This window comes from Hesperophylax consimilis, chromosome 7 (assembly GCF_061612785.1).
Source record: "Hesperophylax consimilis isolate HC1 chromosome 7, BYU_Hcon_1.0, whole genome shotgun sequence".
In the NCBI taxonomy this organism is placed as follows: Eukaryota; Metazoa; Arthropoda; class Insecta; order Trichoptera; family Limnephilidae; genus Hesperophylax; species Hesperophylax consimilis.
In genome coordinates this window covers 39,117,559-39,135,717 of record NC_142842.1, presented here as the reverse complement: position 1 = coordinate 39,135,717, position 18,159 = coordinate 39,117,559, and the positions used below count along the sequence as shown (strand labels likewise).

Here is an 18,159-nt window from a genome sequence, read left to right as displayed (position 1 = left end):
GCCACTAAAGTTATTGTCTGTTGGATTATGGGGTGTAGTGACACACCCCTCACACGTCTCTTCCCCTGTCACGATAGAGTCCAGAAAAGCTTCTCCCTCCTGTGCAAAACGATCCGAAAATTCAAGCTAATCTCACACGGACGGGAGGTGGCTGCAGCACGCGACGACCTCTTTATCGGAAAAATTTACTGTGACTGATCAAATGGCCGGTAAACAAGCGGGAACTTATAAACTTACCGTTAGGATCCCCTCCTAAATTCCAGGTGTGCCAACTTCAAAACAAAAAATTTCCCCGGCCTTAGGAACCTTTGTAACCTTACTTTCTATATGGCCCTCGTATTATAATAATAATAATGTGTTTTTTTTTTGTTGTAATAAATAGATATAATGATCTCCCGTGGGATCACACTGGGATCTCCCGTGCTGAGGATTTCATTTACATGTATGGTTAAAATTTAGTAGTATGGATAGTATAAAGTAATTATAAATATATTGAACAGTGTTTTTTCTGTAATAATTAAAAATATATTACATGTTTTTTTGTTCAGTTGAGTATATTGTCATTATAGTGATTTTTTTGGGGTATTACGCCATTTTGCCCTACCTCCTTCTTTAGCCAACGTTTCGGACAGCATTGCAGTGTTCATCATCAGGGCAGATGTGTAATTTTTCAAAATCAACTTTTGGGCGTGAAAATCTCGAATCATACCTCTGTACATTGTTAGTACATTATCCATTCCTGATCTCTCTATATTTTGTATCCAGCTTCTTATTTGAGATTTAAATGTTAAAATATAATTGTTCTGAATGAGAGTGGGATTTTGAAGTAAAGTTTAGTACCATAGTAACCATAGGAAGCTTTTTTGTCCAAATGTTGTATTTGTAGTTGCTTGTTGGATATATTTTTTACCCTGAGATCTAGTGTTTTCAATATACAGGGTGTCCGGAGGTAAATTCTTGGGGTGATTCTACATGATGGTAGAAAAAAAAACCTTTTTTCGATATTCCAATGCTTATTTTCCCATACAAAAATATTTTCTCACAAACGAATTTTTATTTTCCCCTACAAACAATTCAATTTTTTTATATAAAAATAATTATTTTAAAACATTGGGATTTTGAAAAAAAGTTATTTATATTTTTTACTTCTAAAATCATGTAGAATCTCACTCTCGAAGATAGCGCACTTTACCCCCAGACACGCTGTTTGTGTTAGTTGTTATTTCTTGTTTTTTGTATTTATGAATGTATTTAGAATATTGTTTTAGAAGTGACATGTTAAGTTTCACATTAATTTTTTATTATGGCTTTTTTGGTTTTTATGAGTGATTTTAGATAATACCGTATTCTAAGAGCGATTGGCAAAGAGCCGTGTACATCTTTATAAAGTTTTTTAAGGACTTTCCTGATTGTTTTGAAGAAAAACAAAGTTTGTAAATTTTATTATCTTAATTGTTAATACGCTTACATATTTTTTATATCACAATGCTTATTTGTTTTTAATCAGAAGTTAATATGGTCACATATTACTTATATCATAATGATTTGTTTTTAATCAGAATCCGGGTTCTGTTCCCAGGCCCTCTCCATGACACTGAGGTCGGTCTTGAGGTCCTGGTTATGCGGCTGCAGGCGGATGGCAGCCTTCATCTCTCCGATGGCCTTGTTGAGCATGCCGATGCGGGTCAGGGCCGCAGCGCGCCTGGCGATGCAGCGCACCCGGCTCTCGAGGTTGGAGGGGCAGTGAGGCTTCATGAGCTCCAGGGCCAAGGAGCAATCTTCAATCTATAATCAACATAAATTCTCATATTATAATTATTGACTTTTAAATGAGGAAAGTTTCCTTGGAACGTACATATTATTTTATTACGGTTCCAGGACAAAACTGAACATTGAAGAAAAATGTGCAAACATAAAACAAAACATTCCTAACCTTATTTATTATTTTATCGTGTTCTGTTTTATTTTATCTGGTTACAACATATTATTATGCAGCCTTTTTTATCACAAGAGTTCCAACGGAGCTAGTGAAACTACAGTAGGTACTCCCACATAAATGTTGTAAAGCTGAAAGAAATGGGGAGGGAAAAGGGATAAGGAGGGTTGGAAAGTACCTGCCTACTTAGATCTGGTCACTAAATATAGCTTAATTCATTTTAAACAATGGTTCAATACTGAATCATAACTATGCACATAATTAAATGTTTCTTTGTTTATCCCCAATAGACTCAAATACTACTGGACCGATTTTGCTGAAAATTTCAAAGTTTATTCTTAATAGTGTCAGGAGTGTTGAGAGTGGTTTATTCTTAATAGTGTCAGGAGTGTTGAGAGTGGTTTATTCTTAATAGTGTCAGGAGTTCTATTATACATTCATTTAGTGACAGGCTGCATATTTTTCTGCTCCCAATTTAAGTGCTCCGCAAAGTGTTTATTTTTGGCAAAAACAAACAGTGAAGCTGATGATTAAATTAAACAAAGTGCGCACTATCGATTGGAATAAAAAATAATAATCAATTAGTAACATATCTTCTACAAACCATATTTGAAAATAAATAAATATTTTAAACATTCTGAAACTGTCAAACTGGTGACAACAATATTTGTGCAGTACTACTGGTTGTAAAAGTGTAAAGTGGAGTAAGTTTGTGAAAAAATAAATATGGCCAATCTACACAAATTCATGGAAGAAGCAAAGGAGGTAGTTAGTGAACTACTTCTCGCAGTGCAAGATTCCAGTAAAAAGTTCAGTAAAGACCAACAAATTACTGTGACAAATAAAGCCACAAACATTTTATCATTATTAGGGCACCTGGCAATTGAAATGTCGGAAGATAAAAATAAAATAGAAATCGCGAACAGAGAAAAAACATATGATTACCCTCAAAATAAACAAAAAAATACAAAAAATAAATATTGTCTAATGATTAGTCCTAAAACAAACAGTGACTCTTCTGACTCGATTCTAAAAAAAATACAAAAACATATTAAAACTAGTAAACTGGGAATATGTATTGAAGGCATCAAAAAAATATCCCGAAACAGAATCATCATCGAGTGTTTAAAAAAAGAAGATGCGAAGAAATTACAAATGGAGATCTCAAAAGTAATAAATGATGTCGATACTAAGGAATTAACAAAAAAAAACCTACTTTAATTTTCAAGGGAATATTTAATGATTATGATAAAGAAGATTTCACTTGTGACATCATCGAACAAAATGAAGAAATTAAAATTATGTCGGAAAATAAGGAACATAAACCTGTGTTCAACGTCAAGAAAATAATTAAAAATAAATTTAATGATACATCTAACTATGTGGTTGAAGTAGAGAGTGAAACCCGGAAAATACTCTTAAACAAAGATAAAATTAAAATCGGATACCAAAGAATCTTTGTTGAAGACGCAAATCCAGTAATGCAATGTTACCACTGTTTACGCTTCGGACACGGTGCTGCAAGATGTCTGCAGAGAGAGAAGAACGAAAAGCCTGTTTGCAGTTACTGCGGTCTCGATCACTCATACAGCGAATGCGGGAACAAGGACAAACAACCAAACTGCAGAAACTGTTGCACTCAAAATGAAAAATATAAAATGACATTTCCAGTTAATCATAGGGCAAATGACAAAAACAACTGTAAGGTATATAAAAAAATGCTCGCAATTGCTGAACAAAATATTGAATATTAATTTTTACTTATCAAAAAAAATGCAACAATATATTTTAAATAAGAATCTTTTGTTATATTGTAGTATTTTGATAATTAATGAAGATAATCAATTTTATTTACATCCGTATGTGATATGTAAGTTTTCTTCTTTTAAGATGCTTGTTAATATTAAATTAACACATCAAAAGTTACACACTTTTCTTTACCAGATCCAGAATATTAAAATACATTTTATAATCATTGTTTATAGGCCTACACTATTTAAATACGTTCTATACACCTACTCTACATTTACTATTATGTCCATTGCCTTGCATCTAAATTATCTATTAATAAATACTGTACTTCAACTTTTTACTTTTATACGGAATGTTATAAGTGTAATATTTTATTATATTTTAAATAAAGAGTATAATAGTTTATATACACCGCAATACCAATATTCCCATTTAAATCTGCACTACTGTTTCAATACTTGTTTTAGCGGCGTAAACTCACGCACACTATCTTACTTACAAATCGTTACCAAATGGAGAATGAAACAAATAAATTATTGTTATCCATTAATTATCATGTTATCAATTAATTATCAATTATCAATTAGTTATCAATTAAAATACAATGAACGAAACAAATATATTTCATGTAGAAAATGTACAGTATGTATTTACTGGTGCAAATTATTAAACCTACCTTATACTGAACAATACTATAATCTAACCATGAATGTTTTTGGAAATATTTTATTTAAATCATTATGTCTTTTAGTTTCATAGATGATGACAATGATATTAATTTTTGTAAAGTAAATAACCTGCGTGAATGGTTTCAAAAGCAAGATTCAAGGAAATGTGATACAAGTAAACTTAATTTTGTTCAACTAAACATTAGGTCAATATGTAAATATTTCGACCTATTTCATGTTTATTTTAAAGACTGTTTAAATCACGTTGACGTACTCATGCTTTGCGAAACGGCAATTCGTTCGGAACTTGTTAATCTTTATGATATTCCCGGATACAATTCGTATCACTATTGTAGAAAACAAAAATCCGGTGGAGGCATCTTGTTATATATAAAGAATAACCTTTCCTTTTCGCAAATATTTCTGGACACCAAATTTTTTGAGAACGTTTTTGGAATATTGACACTTCCAAATAAGAGCACTTTAAATGTCTTAGCAATATACCGACCTCCGAATCTAAATAAGCTATCATTTTTGTCAGAAATATCCTCTGTGTTTGAAAACAATATTAAATCAAATGAAAGTGTAATATTTTTCGGCGACATAAATTTAAATTTATTAAACAAAAATGATCCTATCATAATAAATTATGAAAATATTCTTACAAATAACTATTTGAAAAAATGTATAGATGGCGTCACTAGGGAAGTAATTGTTAAACAGAAAATAAATAGTTCATGTATCGATCATTTCTACGTGCGAATAAGCGGTAAACTGCCCGCTGGATTAACTAGTACAATCTTCGCATGTGTATGTGACTATAACATTGCCGATCACAACACAACAGCTATAAGTATACGCTATAACTCGGTAGATAATTTAAACTCAAATGATTATAATAAAGTTAAAATTCTTTCGCAAAAACTGGTTGATAAACATATTTGTAATTATGATTGGAAATCGCTTCTAAAGGAAACCGAATGTTCTGTTATTTATTTGAAAATTAAGAATTATTTTGATGACTTGTATAAAAAAAGCACAATTGAAATAAGCAAAAAATCAAAAAACCGACCGCATGCCATAAATGAATGGATATCTACTGATGCACTTTATAAAATTAAAAAAAGAGATTTTTTATACAAACGTTGGAGAAATGCTCCAACGAACAAATACTATGAAAAAGAATATAAGTGTTTTCGAAATATTTTAAATAAATTGTTAATAAAATTAAAAACCTCATACTATAATGATAAATTCAAAAATATATTTCAAGACTCAAAAAAAACATGGGACGAATGTAATCAAATTTTAGGAAAGAAATGTAAAAATGATTGTGACCAAGTTGCATCCAAATATTTGATGAAAGATCGGACCGAAGAAAGCGTAACAAATGACTTTGTTGATTATTTCTCTGACAATGTTTGCAATATGTTACATAAATGTAATCACAGGACAACTGGGTTTGAACCAGAGGAGATGCCTCAAAGCATGTACCTACCTAGGGCTAAAATTGCTGATATAGAAAACCTTGTGAAGCAACTTAAAAGCTCTTCTCCTGGAATCGATAATATCAGAATGAGCGATATTAAAAAACATATATTAACATTAGGTCCAATTATAACCCATTTTGTAAACAGAATCTTATTTGAAGCAAAAATTCCAGATGATTTAAAATGTAGTATTATCAGACCCATTTATAAAGGAGGTGATCACACCATTTTGGGTAATTATAGACCAATCAGTATTTTGCCATCACTCGAAAAAATTCTTGAAAAATACATTCAAATTAAATTAATAAAATATTTGGAAGATTTTTCTATTATTGATACTAACCAATATGGATTCCAAAAAAAAAAAGGGCACTGAAGTGCTACTTCAAAAGTTTGCCAGCTTGATAAATAATAATTTAAATAATAAACATCATGTATTAGTCTTATTTATAGATTATTCCAAGGCATTTGACACTATTAACCATAAAAAATTGTTGAAAATACTAGAAATCATAGGAATAAGAGGGAAACTTCTAAAACTATTTGAAAATTATTTGAACAACAGGTGCATGCAAATAAAGCTTTTGAACACATTAAGTAAAAAAAGAAAAATCTTAGCAGGTGTTCCTCAAGGTTCCATATTAGGTCCTATTTTATATATAATTTATGTATCTTTTATTAAATTTATTTTTAAACATGTAAAACACTTTGTGTACGCGGATGATACTGCATTGGTGTTTTCTTGCAGTGATTTGCAATTATGTATTGAACTTTTACAAAAAGATTACATTGAACTTTTAAAATGGTCTCACGACTCTGGCCTAATCATAAATGCAAAAAAAACTAAATTGATACACATTAGATCACCCAATGCCAAGGTAAATACTATTATACCCGAAATTAAAACACACAATTCAGATTGCCTACATGTTGGTATCCCTGCGTTGTGTACATGTGAAAATATTGAACTGGTTAAAAAATATGTTTATTTAGGTGTTATTATTGATTGTTTTTTCAAATGGGATTTACAGATAAATAAAGTCTGTGAACGACTGAGATCTATTATTAGTAGATTATATAAATTAAAATTTTATGTTCCAATATGCACACTTCGAATAATTTATTTATCACTAGCTGAATCTATCATAAGGTATGGAATTACAGCTTGGGGATTTTCCTCTAAAACAAATATAAATCATGTTCAAGCAGCTCAAAATTCTCTTGTTAAATTATTAGCTCATAAAAGTTTATATGAACAAAGGCATAATGTTCCACACCTTTATCAAAATCTGAAAATCCTCTCGGTAAGAGCAATTATGTGGTATAAAATAATTTTTCAGCACATAAATAGCCCTATGTACATAAATAGACTGGAACACACTTACAATACTCGATTTACATTAAATGAAGGACTAATCGTACCAAAGCATGTAAACAAATATGGAAAAAGAACGCTAGACTACATGATACCAAATTGTTTAAATATGTTACCTGCAGAAATCAAAAAATGTACAAATATAAAAAGAAATTTTTTGTTGAAAAATTGGCTAGCTGAAAGAAATAGTTTGTACTAGACTCTAATACAAACTATTTCTAACTGCATACGCTTTAATTGTTTTTTGTTTTTATTTTTATTGTATTACACCTCTCATGATATGAATGTATACATTTGATATAATCTGTTTAAGTTAAAAGCACCCAATGACAAACTACTTTAAAGTAGTTTATTGGGACTTTTTGATTTTTGTATATTATTTTGATATTAAATAAAAAAAATAAAAAAATAAAAAGTGTTGAGAGTGGTTTATTCTTAATAGTGTCAGGAGTGTTGAGAGTGGTTTGAATGGTAGAAGAAGTCGGGGACGCTTGAGGAAGACTTAACCTGTTATCTCTGCACTGGAATGAGATACGGAGTCAAATGAAATTCATTATAATTTAGTTTTTTTAATAGTAACAATGTGGTCAGCGGTACGCTACGAGAATAATTCACATTACCTCCTAGAAAGATTGAGAATATCAGTTTGTACAGCGCACATAGCATTTTGAGCCTACGAGATAAGCCGCGAAAACGCACCGATCTACTTGCTACATCTGGAACGTTCCCAGTTTTACAAGATGCACGCGGCCCTATATAAACGCAGCCATATCGCGGCGCAGCTCAATTTAAGTACGGGCAGTCAGTTAACTGCCCTGTAACAATCCTCTTGCCCCTCCGCCCCGCGCACTGCGCATTCGCACCGCTCCCCAAACAGTAGTGAATGGTGTAAGTCGGGGACGCCCGAGGAAGACATGACACGATCAAGGGAAACAAAAACTTATAATAAGCTAACTTTTTCAATTCTTTAGAATGTTAAAATTTCCATAGAAATAGACCCAGTTTTCAGATAAACTAGAATTCACAACCTCAAAACTTTACTCCAAACCATTATAACCATGAGCAATGCCGGCAGAGGAAATGAGATCCCTGAGGCGTATGTGTGAGAAATGTGGAGATCCGCAAAGAGTGCAAGGCTGATGTAAGTATAATGAGTAAAGCCGTGTACTTGCCGGCTAGTTTATTACATATATACAAGCTTTACTTAATATTCTTTATCTGATGAGCTGACGGAAATAAATAAAGAAAAAAATCTGAGTTGGGAGTCACGAAGGTTACCGCTCTGTATAATACAGCTCTGCCATGGAGGATGTTGGTTTAGTTAAAGTTATTATTATCACTATCTGATCACAATTTAAGCATACATAATTTATTTGTTAACTTACACATTTGTTAAAGTTCCCCACTGCAAAGTGGCAGACAGACCTGTTGGCATAAAGGGCTGGCAGTTTGCTGGACAACTTAATGCCGTGGGAGTAGGCACTGATTGCCCCGAGGTAGTTCCCGGTCTTGAAGAAGCTGTCACCTTTTTCCTTGCACCACACGGGGTCTTGCTCTTCTGGGCGGAGGTCTTCAGAGACGAACCCTGGTTAAAAGCGAGCACATTAAATTGTTGTTATATGTAATATAAAATTAATTTTTACAACTCACATTATAAATAAGATTTCTATATTGATTCCACGGGGGAAGAAAGCCCTGAGGTTTTCCTTTGACCTAGATCGTCATTGGGGATGCTGTGTGGAATCTTTTTAGGGACAAGAAGTGAACCTTGTCAAAATTTCAATTTCAACGGGAATGGTAAAGTTCTATTTCTTCTCATTACCTATGTATTGTATGCATATACGACAACAACACCAAAATGTGTAGACCTCCATTTTATTTTTTTCTCTCATATCTACATATTATATTTAAATAACTAACCAACTATCAGGCCGTTTCGCCGCAGGGGTAGGCAGAGAGGACGGACTGCCAAACAACTCAGTCTTGGCACACACTCCTTGCCTCATTCACAATCATACATCGTCTCATACATACTCTTCTATTATTCTGACTCTTGACATGGCCCGACTCAAGTATCTGATTCACTTGATCGCGTCTTCCTCACCATGTCTTCTGCGGGCGTCCCCGACTTCTGCTGCCTCTGTATAAAAGAAAAACTAGAATCTTATGCACTACAAACATAATAAAATAAAATATTTCCTGACCCGTAGCTCTTCTTGCCTCCGTAATATTCTTCATCCAGACTTCTTCATCATGAGCACTCGACTCCCGGCATGGCGTGGGAAATATCCTCTCGGTAAAAGAAACTCCAAGAGTTGTGGTTTGTCGAGTTTCTGGGATGCTCCTAGTTTCAATGTCAGATATCACTTTCTTATAAAAAATTGATTTTTTTAGTTCTGCCTCCTTTATCGCTGAAGTATTTTTAGAAAGTGAAATTTTATTGTCACCTTCTGCATTTGAATCTTCTCCATCCTTTAACTCCCTGATAATAACCCCCTTTCCTTTACTTATATTATTCTGTTTTACAGGCGACTGAGTAATATTTGTGTTGGAACATATTGCTTTCGACTGTCTCCAATTTTCTAAATCATTCATTGCATTGCTCCGTTCAAGATCCCGCTTGGCGTCAACTTCACTCCTTCTCTTGGTATCCATTGCAATTGCTTCTGAAACTGCAAATTTTCCATGCTGGGCTTTTAATTTTATTTGGTCATCTAGAGCTTTCCTAGTTTTTACTTGAATACCTTCGATGATTTTTTGCTTCAACAGCACCTTGTCTTTTTTGTCAATGTCAGCTTCAAGTTTATCCCAATCTCCGTGTTCAACTTTTGTTACTTCTATAAAAGCCTCCTTATCTGTGTAATAACATTTCAAAGTTGAATCATCAATATCATGTCTCAGAAAAACCTCAAAAATGAATGGCGGAAAGTGAAGCTTGATGAAATTTTGTGATACTTGAATATCTACATGCGAGTAATGAATTCCTCTCAACGGAACACATAGAGATATTGAATCGTTTGATTGCTTCCAAGTAAAATCTTTTATTTCAATTGGCATTTTGTATTGTTATTTTGCTATTTTCAAGTTTTTTTTTTAATTATACTAGCTTTGCCATATAATATTATTGACAAAACAAACAATCAATGGTTTCCTAGGTGTTGAATTTCGCGGAAATTTTTTATCGCTGTGGCAAGTATTTTCGACGCAAAGCTAGAAATCTCCTGAGTCTCAGAAAACTCATTCTGATAATAATAACAATACAAACCAAATACACATCTAAAACTAATACAATTATGGTTTATTTTTGCGTGACATTTATTTCAACGGGCTTCTAGTTGTAAGTTAAAATACATAGAAATCTCATTCTGGATTTTTGTTTTGATTTTCTCTATGGAAAAATAACACGTTTTCTGTTCCGAATTGTTTTTTGACTTTGACATAAGCAGAAAAAGTCAAATCCGAAGTGCAATTAAACGCTTGAATTATTCGTTTTATAATATAAACGTCATATAAAATATTGAAAAAGATGTATCTGAGATTTTACCTCAACGAGAAAGGCGAGAGGGTCTACACATTGCTGGTACTTATTATTTGTTTTAAATTTTATTGAAAACGTGCTTGTTCCAAAACAATTTATTTACTGTGTGTTTTTAATATCTTTCCAGAGGGAAGATCCCACCAATAACCCTACTCTATCTGCCCATCCAGGTACGTTGTTGTTTTGTATTTCTTTATTCTGAATTTGCATAGAATATCCATCCTCGGAATGTAGTCCTAAATTATATAAAATAACCTCAAATATTAGAATGCTTCTTGCTGTTTTACATTCTAAAATGTGGACATTTCTAAAGTAGAGTTATAAGGGCTATTAAATTCAATTATCGAAATATTGGTAAATTTTTACCAACATCTACCGTTTTTAATAAGAATTAAAAAAAATTACCTTTGATTATTTAATGACAATAATTAACCACTTTTTGCATTTACGATGATTGAAAATAGTGATATTTAATATTATTTGTAAATATTAGTACACATGTAAAATCGTTCATATTTGACATAACATTGTGGAAGCTAATCGAAGCGAAGTTCAGTAGGTAGGTACTGCTAACCTAAGAATCACTTAATCAGGGGATATAAACCCTTTGGTCGAAATTAGGTACGAAAATTTACAAGTAATAGATAATAATGGATTGTAAAAAATCAGAATCACTCACAAATTATGTAAATAAAAAACCGGGTGATGTAAATACTTTATACTTATTACTATAGTGAAAAAACTCTGCCTTTTTTTTCATAGAAATAAATTATGTATATTATAAAAAAAGCACTTTTTTCATTAATAACTGTACCCTGCCATGTCTTGCTGTAGCTCAGTCTGTCTGTGCAGATAGAGAAACAATAGGGCGTTTTGCTTTTACATCCAACAGGCGCTGTTTTTTTTTTTTAAAAAAAGCATGTTTGTCCAACAGATAGCTCTGTTTTTCAAAAAACTCTGTCACAGGTGACATCTATATAGTATCGGTGCACACATGTTATGTCAAAATTTCAAAGCAATCATTAAAAAAATTTTGAAGATTCAAGATTTTGAACAAACGAACATTTAAATTGATAGATTTTTACATTTTTGTACCTAATTTCGAACTAGTGCCCCTGAGGTGATATCTCACAAAAGCGGCGCTATACAAACTGTCCAATAAATAAATAAATAGTGGGTCCCTGCATTTATAGCTTTGGTTAAGCAATTATTTTATTTTGGCAGTACCTATACCTACTGAACTCGTTCCAATTAGCTTCCACAATGTTATGTCAAATATTAAGGATTTTACGTGTGCATTGATATTTAAAAAATAATATTAAATATCACTGTAATCATATGCAAAATGTTGTTTATTGTCATTCAGTTGGTTCAAAAGTTTTTTTTAAATGATTATTAAAAACGGTAGTTGAAGGTAAAAATTTAGAAATTGAACTGATATGGGGTGTTTTAAAAAATAAATTTAACATATTAACGATTTCCAGCGATGTATATTATATTTACTGTCATTAGTACTGCATTTGTGATGGGGATGTGCAGTCCACACGGATTGCATAAATCTGCACCATAAAGAGGCCAAGATGCTTTTAGTCATATTTATTGGAATGTAACTTCCTTCTTTATTTAGGAATTGCACAGCTTTGTATTCTTCACTCTCCCATTGTTACTAGGGATAGGCATACCATTAGGTTCAGAAGTTAAATTGTTTTTGTATGGGAAAATAAATATTCTTCTATAGAAAAATATTTTTGTTGGGGAAAATAAACATTGAAATTTAGAAAAATGTTATTTATCTTTTTATACTTCTACTATCATTAAGAATTACCTCCCAAAGTTAGCGCCCTTTACAGCCGGACACTCTGTATAAATTTCACACACTTGACATTTAATTGTTTAAATTCCAGAAGACTTAGCCTATTTTATTAACAAGAATTGATTTTTATCATAAATGTGCATAATTTTTATAGTTTCAGCTATTTAAAGTTGTGGTAAATTATACAGACAATAGGGACACGGTTAACATGCACTTTTAATAGAAAAACCACTGTGTATCACTTAGATAATAATGAGAAGTAAGTATTTCAGTTTCCGAAAATTGAAAATAATGCATTTTATTATCAATTTCGCAAAAAAAAAACGGTTAAATGTGACTTCTTTTTCTTAGGCCCATTTTTGATTAATTCCAAACTGTAGCGATTCAGCGATATTCGATAGTCATGATAGCGGTCATGACTCAATTTATTAAGAGCGTGAGCCACGGTACCGGTATTTTAGGGTCATCACTTCATATTTGGTTTAAATAAGGGAAGAAAAAAAAACTAACCCTAAAACTTTGACATCACTAACAATCGGTTTTAATGTTAAAGAAATAATCATTAAAATGCATTATATTACATTACATAGTATTTTTCAAATAAAATGTGCATATTATGAGTCTCCCAATTTTCTGTATATCTTCCACTAAGGTAGTTGATGTCTATTTGACATGAAATATTGCTAAATGGGGTATTTTTACAAAAGTTTAAAATGTGTAATTTTAATATCTCTATTCATAATTATTGATTTTAAAATCATCTAAAATCGTACATCCGTCATTATGATATAGAAAACGTTTGCCGGCATGACGTCAACAATACCAAAATCGCACAATTTTAAAAACAGTGAAGTGCTGCATAAATTTACTGTTTTTATGATTATTTAATTCAATTTGTACAATTAATTAAATAGGCTGAAGATGAAGCCTTCAAAGTGCACCTTGTAATTTTATATGTAAGTCTAATGTAGTTATATTTATGTTTCCAGCTCGGTTCTCCCCGCAAGACACCTACTCCCGCCAGAGGATCACCATAAAGAAACGTTTTGGTTTGCTGGTTACACAGAAGCCCGAGCCCATCTACTGATTTAACCTCATCTTATATACATTTACATCCACTATGCTATCCTTAATTTTAAATAAAAACATTCTCAATTAAAGATCTTGTTTTAATGTGTATAAAATTAAAAACTTTGATTATGCCTGTTCCGCGGCAGGACGGGTTGTTTCGGAGAATTTGAACAATTCATCAAATTTCAATATTCATTTTCGGGTTCTGTAAAAGTCCTATTCAAGTTCTGTTATTTTATCATTATACCTATACAGAAACAAAATAGAAAAAAGTAAAAATTAAATTAATAATGCTTCAACATTTGCATTGTACAGCCACAACTTTAATTCTTTTTGGTATTGCGCTAGTTTAGTTGTTCTTGAATTTTTTTTGGTAGTAGATTATTAAAAGTGCGAGGTCCAATAAAGCTACTGTGAGTTTGCATTAGTTTGGTATTGGTTTGTGGGGTATAAAATACATGATTTCTTCTAAAGTTAATTATGGGTTCATATTTTTGAAATTTATTTTGGTTTTTCATGACATATTTCAGGCTTTGAAGTAAAAATAGTTTACGGAGATTGAATAGTTGAGATTCCTTGTACAATTGATCAGTCGAAAATGTCCTCTTTTTATTATATATAACCTTGATAATATGATTTTGTACTATTTTTAGTGGTTTTATAAATGTATCTAGTGCGCCACCCCATCCTAATATACCATACATAATTGAGGATTGCACTAGAGAAAAATAAATCATTTTCAATTTGTCAACATTGAGTACTTCCTAAAAAAATAAAATATGTACGTCAGATATCTTAATTTAGAAACGGTGTTATTAATTTGTGGTTGCCAGTTTAAATTTGTGTCAATATATATACCCAAATATTTGATCTTTTCAATTTTTCCAATTTCAAAGGAAGAGGTGCATGTTACTTTATTACAGTTAGCATTATGTAGGCTAATTTTAAGGTTATTGGGAGGTTTGTTTTTACTGTTTTTATAAAAAGTTAGGTAAAATGTTTTATTATAGTTTAAGAAAAGTCTAGTTGCTTGACAGAACTGAAATTTTTTTTTTTTTTTTTTTTAATTCCTTTATTTTTCCCAATTTTTACATTAATTACATACAATATTATATAAATCAATAAGAATAATGGGAACCCACTAAGGCGCAGCCTGTGCGTGGGTAATATATTTAAGTTATTATTTTATTGTACCTAGAAATAAACAAATTGTGGGCTTATAAAATAAAAACAAGATTACATTTTGTATAAGCGTTTTGTATAAAAAGTGTTTATAATAGTGTATAGTGAAGTTATAAGTGTTTATTGTAATATATGTAATATATGGTGAATATTTTATGAGAAACATAAATTGATACAAATTAAATAAAAAAAGTTTCAACTGCTGTGTCGAAAAGCCATAATTTTAATTCTTTTAAATATTGAGGAAGTTTAGTTATCACTTGAATATTTTTCGGTAAAAGATTGAAAGTACGAGGTCCAATGAAACTGCAGTGTGTTTGCATTTGTTTTGTGTTCGTTAAATAATAACAGAACTTGAAAAATCTTTCATAGAACTTGAAAATTAACTTTGAAATTTGTTCTGTCAAGTAACTGGCCTATAATGATAAAATAACAGAACTTGAACTAGTTGCTTGACAGAACTGAAATAATAACAGAACTTGAAAATTAACTTTGAAATTTGTTCTGTCAAGTAACTGGCCTATAATGATATAATAACAGAACTTGAATAGGACTTTCACGGAATCCGAAAATGAACATTGAAATTTGATGAATTGTTCAAATTCTATGAAACAACCCATCCAGTCTACTTTGAAAACGTACGACGTAGTTATAATTGTAAACTAGCCCTTCAGGTTTAAAATCTCTAAAAAACTGAAGAACAATAGAATGTTTAATATTTTTTGGAATTTTGGCAAAGTTGCGTTCAGCGCTCGAGGTCCAAACTTGGATCATTCATCGGGCCTCAGCAAAAAATCATACCGGATCCGATGTATATGATAACTGGACTAAAATGCAGAAATCCAGAAATAATGCAACGAAAGCGCAGTGAAGAAGATTAAGAAAGGGACGCTGGATCTCACTCTTTTATTTAATTAATCAGTTTGGAAAACAGAACGTAAAGTGAGACTTTTAATAATTTAGTGCTTCTCAAAAACGGAAGCTTTTTGAAAGTTGCACTCAAAGGTCCTCGGCCATTTTTCCAGCAACAAAAGGTTTTCGGTCCTGCAAAAAATCGCGGTGCAAAGTTACCAAATGGGAAGTTTGAATTGGTTTGAAGCTTAGATAAACATGTTCGAAGTTTGAATGAACTCGAGCTGGTTTTCTCTATGGTTATAATACACTAAACACAGATGGCGCGGCGTGTCGCGACTTTGTCACAATCATAAAATAAATAAACCACCCATAATATAATCTTTCTGAACTAAATCATCTATTGATGATACTAGCTACCCATAGACATATGAATATTAGTAGACCTGCCCTAAGTGATTAAAAGCGTATTATCCCCACTCCCCATACCGGTTCCATTGGAGCCGGCTGTGCTCGCGTATGGCCTCAAGTGAAATTTGAAAACGTGACGTCATCATTCTTGTGCGAACTATGGTCGAGGCATCATCGGTTCATTTTACGAAATAACACGGCAAAATGTTGACTTGTACTATGAAAACTTGTAAAAATAGATGTGAAAAAGAGAATAAACCCAATTGTCGTATTACATTCCATATATAAGCATTATTTTACTTTATTTTAAGCATATTCATATCGTATAATATGAATCAGTTGTTACTATCACATCGAGAAACGTCTGGACGCGAAACACAAAGCTGGTTGGTTGCTGGGAAGTAAATTATGAACATTTATAAAAGTGTCTTAACTAAATACTTAAACGAAATATTCGACTCTGAAAATAGAACCGAATTTTTTTGCCGAATTTGGACTTTTTTTTGTTCATAACGTGGCGAGTAATTTGCGCTCCCATGTAAAAATGTCTATTCATTCAAAAGCAGATTTTACTTTTGAAGTAAATGGTGATATTATAATGCGAGATGCCTATTTACTGTCAGATTGATTTATTGACGAATCACAGTCAGCTTCACTCCCTTCGTTCTTCAACAGTTGATTTTACCCCTCGCCATTATCTTCTCGTCTATTAATTCCTATGTCTGTGTAGCTACCAAATGATTCTTTGTAGAAGTTTTGAGCAATCGAAGATCTGGTCCATAACTGTTACATCAGGAAATAATTTTACGTAAAATTACTGGAATCTACATCCATAACACTTGGTTTAAATATTCAAATGAATTTATTTAAAAGAAATAAGAAATTTAAAAAAAAAAATTGCGATCGACATTGGAAGCTGCAAGTGAACACATATTAATTTTATAATGTACATAGGTAGGTAGTAGGTAGATAACAGGTAATAGGGATATGCGGTTCGTAATAAAACAATCTACCTAACTATCTATCTATTTATTTAAAGAAGAGTGTCTATGGCTGGCGGGAGGCATGGATTTGTTTTTTTATACAAATCTACAGTTTCACGACTTAGATTAAATTTTGTACACTTGAACTTCAAAACAAGAGGAAGGTCACTGGCTACATTAGATTTCTAAAAACTCTGCGTAAAGTCCGGGCAACGCCGGGGACTTTGGCTAGTTAGTAAATAATGATCGATAACTTAATACCTACCTACGAAACATTTAGATTTTTGTATTTTTTGTAAATATTTTAGGCCACGGCGACTAGACCCGTAGTTGTTTACTGTTATATGTGAAAATCTTTCTGTAGAATTTATCTGTATTGTTTATAAATTTATTATTTACTAACTGTACCCCGCCACGCGTTGATGTGGCTCAGTCTGTCTGTGCAGATAGAGAAACAATAGCGCGTCTTGCTTTTACGTCCAACAGATGGCGCTGTTTTTTGAAGAAAAACATGATTTAACCTGTCAAAGGTGACTACATAATATGGGTATATAGAAACACACGCGTATTCTAATGGAACTTTCGGAGATATAAGATTTTGAACAAACAAACATTTACATTTTGAAGTGAAACTTCTTTAGGCGCGTAATGGATTTTCGATGGACGGAGTAAAACCGAGTCAGGATCGACACGAAAATGCGGGTACCCCCACCACCGCTCACCGTTCACTGTCCCTCTCTCACCATATGCGCTTGTTGAGGTGGGGGAGCCGCTCACGAACGTTCTCTCTCTTCTCTTCTTTCCTCTCTCTCAGACACCAGCGAACTGCCCCACGCCAAGCATCAGCTGCTTGGTTAGTATACTGCGTCGTGAGTGTAATACGAGTGAAATACGTAATTGATTGTGGTTCATACGGTTTAACAAAAGAAGTTTCACTTCTGTCTTGCGTAGGCTTGACACACCCACTTTTTTTTTATAATTAAACCTGCTAACATTTAACATTAACATTTACATTTATAATAAATAAATAAAAACACTTGTTCGAACATCATGATAATATATTCGTAACTTACTAAAAAGTTTATCAA

The 18,159-nt window shown here is 32.2% G+C and overlaps 2 protein-coding genes across 2 annotated transcripts; one reads left to right on the top strand and one right to left on the bottom strand.

The window, feature by feature from the left end:
* Positions 1-1,179: 1,179 nt before the first annotated feature.
* Positions 1,180-9,876, bottom strand: LOC149422744 (dynein axonemal assembly factor 4-like). Its single transcript, XM_089633997.1, has 3 exons — positions 9,426-9,876; positions 8,607-8,806; positions 1,180-1,785 (listed from the first exon to the last, which is right to left on the bottom strand). The coding sequence occupies exons 1-3, from the start codon at positions 9,874-9,876 to the stop codon at positions 1,552-1,554; spliced, it is 885 nt and encodes a 294-aa protein (XP_089490123.1). The 3' UTR covers positions 1,180-1,551.
* A 721-nt stretch (positions 9,877-10,597) lies between these two features.
* Positions 10,598-13,732, top strand: LOC149422743 (H/ACA ribonucleoprotein complex subunit 3-like). Its single transcript, XM_089633937.1, has 3 exons — positions 10,598-10,801; positions 10,887-10,929; positions 13,562-13,732. Exons 1-3 carry the CDS (start codon positions 10,748-10,750, stop codon positions 13,657-13,659), a joined length of 195 nt encoding a protein of 64 aa, XP_089490063.1. The 5' UTR covers positions 10,598-10,747; the 3' UTR covers positions 13,660-13,732.
* The last annotated feature ends 4,427 nt before the right edge of the window (positions 13,733-18,159 follow it).